General features: G+C 36.7%; 1 protein-coding gene and 1 long non-coding RNA gene across 2 annotated transcripts in view; both read left to right on the forward strand.

The window, feature by feature from the left end:
- The window catches only part of LOC140138721 (sialidase-3-like), a 35731-nt gene extending 33035 nt beyond the window's left edge, over window positions 1-2696 (forward strand). Inside the window, exon 10 of the mRNA XM_072160475.1 lies at window positions 2322-2696. Within this exon, the coding sequence (XP_072016576.1) occupies window positions 2322-2669 (348 nt within the window). The 3' untranslated portion in view covers window positions 2670-2696. The remainder of the gene's footprint in view (window positions 1-2321) is intronic.
- Window positions 2697-3458: 762 nt separating this feature from the next.
- LOC140138734 (uncharacterized) lies at window positions 3459-4778 on the forward strand. The gene is made up of 2 exons (XR_011857053.1): window positions 3459-4270; window positions 4342-4778. It is a non-coding gene; the product is annotated as an uncharacterized lncRNA (long non-coding RNA).
- The last annotated feature ends 1290 nt before the right edge of the window (window positions 4779-6068 follow it).

A 6068-nucleotide genomic window follows, 5' to 3' on the forward strand; every position in this document is an offset into this window, starting at 1 on the left:
ATCCCCATGGAGGCAATGACTAATTAATAGTTCCTCTTTGACATACAAGGCAATTATAGTTACATGTGCAGAGACTTTATTTATCATAAAATGTGCCAGAGATTTAATACTCAAGCTATGAATCTAAAAGCGGCATTATCGATCAGTGATCAATCAGTTAGTGTTTGTAGCACAGGCTATTGCAATGACTTCTTGCAAATCAATTCAAAACAATACACATCTACAACAATCTTTTGAACAGCCTGATCCAGTCCACTCAGGCTTAAGTCATATTTTTTCAAAATTTAAATTATTTCTACACCCTTTGTCGAACTGGAATAATTACAGACAATATCAGATAGGTATTGTACTCAAAAGGGACCGGAATAGTGGCATTGTTTATCCTGAAAGTAAATGACAAGGAAATAGTTTACTGCTAAAAAGTTAATTGGTTGATGATACAACAGAGGAATTATTAAAAAAATCGTCTACCACAACTTTGATCCAAGAAGATGAATGTCTTGTCATAATCATATGTTGCTGCACTGATCGCTGAATTAAAATATAATATTCAATAATGGTACTGAAAATAAATCAATCTTGGGAAAAGAATAACATAAAAAGAAGGTTACTCTTTGTCATCTAATCCCATATCGTTGGAATGATACTTCTCTATAAATTTTGTCACTTATTTTAAATAGAAGAAATGTTTAAAAAGATTGTCAACGTATAAGACCAACTAGTCCCTCAATGTAAAGTGTCTTTTTGTGTTTAAAACCAACAGATCATTGAAATTAGCAGAGGTAACCAATTCATTATTTTTATAAGGGATGTAAAATACTCCATGAGCAGTTCTGGTTAAACCTGGTCAAAATAGCAGAATAATACAGAGCACCATATGGTGACTGTTTGGTGCAACATTTTTTATCTGAAAAAAGTAACACTTGATATGAATGCTATAATCCACATAGTTGAAGTCCGCAGTTTCTTATGAAAATTCGTGTGAAAATACCTTGACAAAGATAAAAATATATATTGCATGCCTAAACGCAAGTTCCAAAAGTGAAACATGTATTTACATCTACTTTTTCTTAATTTTCCGGGAATAGTATTTTTTAAAAGGTGTAGTGATTTGTGGAAGATTTTATTTTAGCATTATAGATTTTAAGGTCTTCTTAGTGGGGAAAGACGAACAGAAACGTGGATGGTGGTGTGTGTGTGTGTGTTATTTCTAGTGTGCTAGATGAAGTGCTGTTTCAGCTGACTTTAGGCTTTTGGATCTTAGTGATTTTGCAGGATCCACTCAGTGGCAGTTCTTGGTATGAATGAATATTATAAACGATTTGTTGTGTGACTCTCTGGTAGGACAAGTTACCGGGTGCAGTAGGCTTTCAACCGGATGGCGAGGTGACCATGGCAGGCTTTCTGAAACCAATATTCTGGTGTTTTTCTCCTGGTGGTAAGGGTTTGCCAGTCTAAGTTCTGCAACATCTTGGTGACACTACTCTGCCGTTCTTATTTATTTAGTACAAAACGGACATATTAGCGTTGGACAGCCTATAGCTTATTTATCAGCTCTGATGTGTATGGGTCCAATACTGCACTACAGTACTCTAATGAAGGTCAAACCAGAAAGAAATACGCAGTCATAAACCCAAGTTCTTATTATCAAGTTATTATCAAGTTTATTTGAAGTTGAAACATTTTGCATGCTCATAGTCTAACTATGGCTAACTATATAAGCCTAACCTACATGTATTTCTGGCTATATCGCATGAGTGGACTAAATTGGGTCACATATGTTGTGGTATTTGAAGTATTTTTTATTAAATTTGAAATTTGAAGACAAATCAGCAGGTGCAGCACCTCGAGTTGGACAAGTTCAATTCCACAGCATGCCCATTGAATCGTTGTTTCTTATTTTAAAGAGTGTGGCTCTGATTTCTTCAAAACTGCTGTGGTCATGAGACACACCTGACCTCACCAGACTATGACTCCGAATCCGTTGAGGCCTCGTTGCTTGTTATCAGTGTTGAAGGACTTGGACTCGAGTCTGCGCGAGTCCTTTTTTCAAAGTCTCGCACTCAGACTCGACAAATATGGTCTTTTCATGTCTTTTATTTTCGTTCATTTTAAACTATATACTTCTTACATCACATGATTAATTTGAGTAATTCACCATGCAAATAAATTCAGTTTGTAAATAAAAGTAGTAGCAAACAATTTTAGCATTATCATGTATTTTTGAAGTTGTAAAAATGATATAGCGCTTGAATTTATTTTAATTTAATTGAAAGAGTCTGTGCTAATTAATCTTATCATCCATGTTTATATTGATACAGGCCAGCATGATAGGTTTTAAAGCACCAGAGCCACTCTCGCCATCCAACACATGGGTTGTATTCTCTAACCCATCATCGAGTTTCAGACGAAACATGGCGGTGAAAATCAGCAAAGATGGCTGCCGAACGTGGAGCAAGCCATGGGTTATCCACGCAAATGTTAGTGCCTACTCAGACTTAGCTTATTTTGAGACCTGGGACTCGGATGCTGGAGTCAACTCACCAAATATTGCAATTTTATACGAAGGTGGGGAAGAATGGCGGTACGAATCAATTCGATTTAAAATGTTTAGTTTGGAGAGGATGTTGCAAGGGATAGCGGAACCGTCACCATTTTCTTCAGGATGACATTTTTACGAGGACCAAAACCAAAAATATTGCAGCGCTGTAGTAAACATCGCATATATGACATACAGTGTACCAGTTATGTTCACCCCTGTATATCCTCAACAAAGACAGCTATGTCATAATTGGAACCAGCAGCCAATAATTCATTTTTAGTCGGATTTAAGACCGCATTTAGTTAAAATCGTTCAAGAAATGAAGACATGATGATAAAAAAATCGAAGGAAGATGCAAATTCAAAAGTTGCAGTTTGCCTAATTGCATGCTCTATTGATTTGTACACAAAACATTCTCGAACAAGGGAACTAGCACATTGCATTCCATTGATTATAACACATTAAAAGCAGTCAAGTTAGCTCAATCATATCCTTCCTAAACCACCAAAGTGCGACTATATCCAAACACCTAAATTAGCTAAAAATTTAGGACATGTTACAAAACTATATTTTCTAGAATTTCAGAGAATACTTTAAATATTGGCCGGTTATATTTCGCACAGTGACGTTAACTAGGCAATTGCCTATCCTTCTAACGTACACTACATGTGGAGGTCACGCGTCAATTGTGAGAACTCTGTGTATTGTGTATAGGAAAACGGACAGTAACTGCAGTATGAATGGTTTATGGAATGATGTGGGACCGTAGTGGTCAGCGACAACCTGTAAAGTGTGCTGAGGCTTGTGGATCGACGTCTAGGCGTTGTGCCTGTGCGTAGCGCACTATAAATCTCTGCGCTTTTTAAAAAACTAGCATTGTGCCTTCATTGATTTACAGAATACTTGTTTGTAGTACTTGTTTGTATAATGCATAGCCTATATCGGTTAATTAATTTGCTCAAATTCTACAACATTATAATTTTGTCGTCGATGGATGGCGTCTGGATTAATTAGCTTTCATCTAACACACTCTATATGCGTGGAGACGAGGTTTTACGGTATATTCACAATGAACATGCTGCTAGTGAAATGGAATTTACAATACATCGTAACTTGCAATGAATTTTGATACTTACGATGTGTTGTAACTGTCAGTGAAACACACCCCAGGTGCATAATTATACAGGGTGAGTCAAAAAAGTGCAATAGAGCAAAGAATCGATAATTGTGTAAGCATCACGTTGACCTTTCCAATTATTGAAAGTTTATATAAATGCCACACTCAATATTCACCTGTTGTGAAAAAATAAAGTCAATCACATCTACCGTTTAATTTGTATGAGTCCTTTTGCTACGATACCCAATTTCATTATTTGTCCACGAGGTACCATGTATTTTGAATGAGAGCACATAATGCACGATAAAGTCACCAGCTCTGAAACTGACTTTACCTTAATAAGGTTGATTTTAGCGTTATTTCAATTTCTTTTTTCTGTTCAAACAAACTTTCTAACATCACTTATAAGTACTTCATACCTCACTCGACTCCAACTCCAGTTTTTTAAATCCCTATTATGTCCAACTACTGAATATTTTGTAATTCACTCCACTTCAATTTGCGCGCATTTCATTTCGACATTTGAAAAAATCCGCCTACAAATATGTATGTTTTTGATAGAGAATAAACATCTTTAAAGTAAAGGTAAAATGAAAATAACAACAAATAATGTTTCTTTTCCTTAAACAAGACCAAGGACAATAACAATTTGGGTGCTCCATTTTATTTCAATGCCAATGAGGTTAAGAAAATAGCAGTTGTTCCAAATCTACCTTACACAGAGTGGGCTGACGTTCAAATTTTAGACGTTTCTTGGACAAACATTCAAATTGGGTATCGCTATAAAATGGGTCATAAAAACAAAACGGTAAATGCTAATTCCTTGGTTTTTTCACAAAAGGTCACTAGTTGATATATCACTTATAGAATGTTTTAAAACCTAAAAGGTTCAAATCGGTTCTTAAATAAAATGGATTCTTTTCTCTATTGCACTTTTTTGACTCACCCTGTATGAAGCAAAGTGGCGTTTGGCCCTATGCTTTGAAACCGAAATAAATTGTACATTGTACGGGACATTGTATACCTGAAATAATGCCTTAAAAATTGCCTTAAGTAATGTAAAATGGATGGTTTATATTATGCTGCTGAATAAATATTTATTATAAATGTTTTGATAAAGCTTCTGGACTGTTCATGTCATTGTAATTTGATGTTACGTATTTTGTGATAAACATGGACTTTGTACTTGGTAAATTCTAGCAAAGACAGATTTGATAGTGTGCACATGACTAAGTTTTATCACATCCCCTAAACAAGTGTGGCCCGCATATGACTGGGGTAGTCCTTCAAGAATGACTCTCGGCTTGAGAAGTTTAAATCGCTACTCGGCCTTCGGCCTCGTTGTTCGGCTTCGCCGAGCCCCCCCCCCCGCATAGCCGCGGGTCATTCTTGAAGGACTAGACTGGGGCTGTTGTTGATCTGACGTCGGCAAGTTGATAAGATCCCAATAAGATCCCAATATTAATATTAAGTTCAGAGACCACGTTTATACATCGAAACTATTACTGTATCATATCGGTAACTTACTTTTGGACGATGTTTAATTGAACAACAACACTTGGACAAAATGTGTTTGGACAAAATATAAGTAGGACAAAATATAAATTGGACCAAACCACTTTAGACAAAATGTCATTCTACAAAATATGGGTGGGACAAAATAACAATTGGACAAAACACGCGTAACTTTGGATAAAATATATTTGAGCAAAGTGTATTTGGACAAAATAATATTGGACAAAATGTATTTGGACAAAATGTATTTGGACAAAACGTTTTGGACGAAACGTACTACATCCGTATTTTTTTCCACTAAATATTACTTTCACTATCATATGGCCTCTTTTAAGTTTGGCCTAAACTACAAGGCAATAGGCTAGAAAAAGAAAGGTTGCCGGAGATCTCCCGGAGGGTTTCGGGAGACCTCCCGAAAACTTTTTAGACTATCTTGTGAAGTACCCCAAATCTCCCGATAGCAGGATACTTCTGGGTTACTATGCCCCATTTACCCGGAGGTCTCCAGGAAACCTGCGGTTGGTCTCCCACAAAATGTCATCATTGGAGGAGATTGAGTATTCCAAAAAACAGTATCCCAGAAGTCTCCAGCAAACTGTGCCTTGATCAGTGGCGACACTACAGGGGGCATTTCCCACCCCCAATCTTTTTCTTGCCCCGCCCCCACTTTTAAGGTTAAAAAAACCCAAATTCACTTTGCCCCTCCCCATGCCCCCACCCCCCTGGCGCCGCCACTGGCCTTGATAGATGAGCATGTTTGCGAATGCGATTCATATATCAATAATTGATAATCAATACAATAATACAAAACATCCACATTCGCACCAAAATCAACATCCCTGCATCAATGCATCAATGCATATTAAATATGCATCAACAAACCACATTTCAAAT

Source organism: Amphiura filiformis, chromosome 18, assembly GCF_039555335.1.
Source record: "Amphiura filiformis chromosome 18, Afil_fr2py, whole genome shotgun sequence".
NCBI lineage: Eukaryota > Metazoa > Echinodermata > Ophiuroidea > Amphilepidida > Amphiuridae > Amphiura > Amphiura filiformis.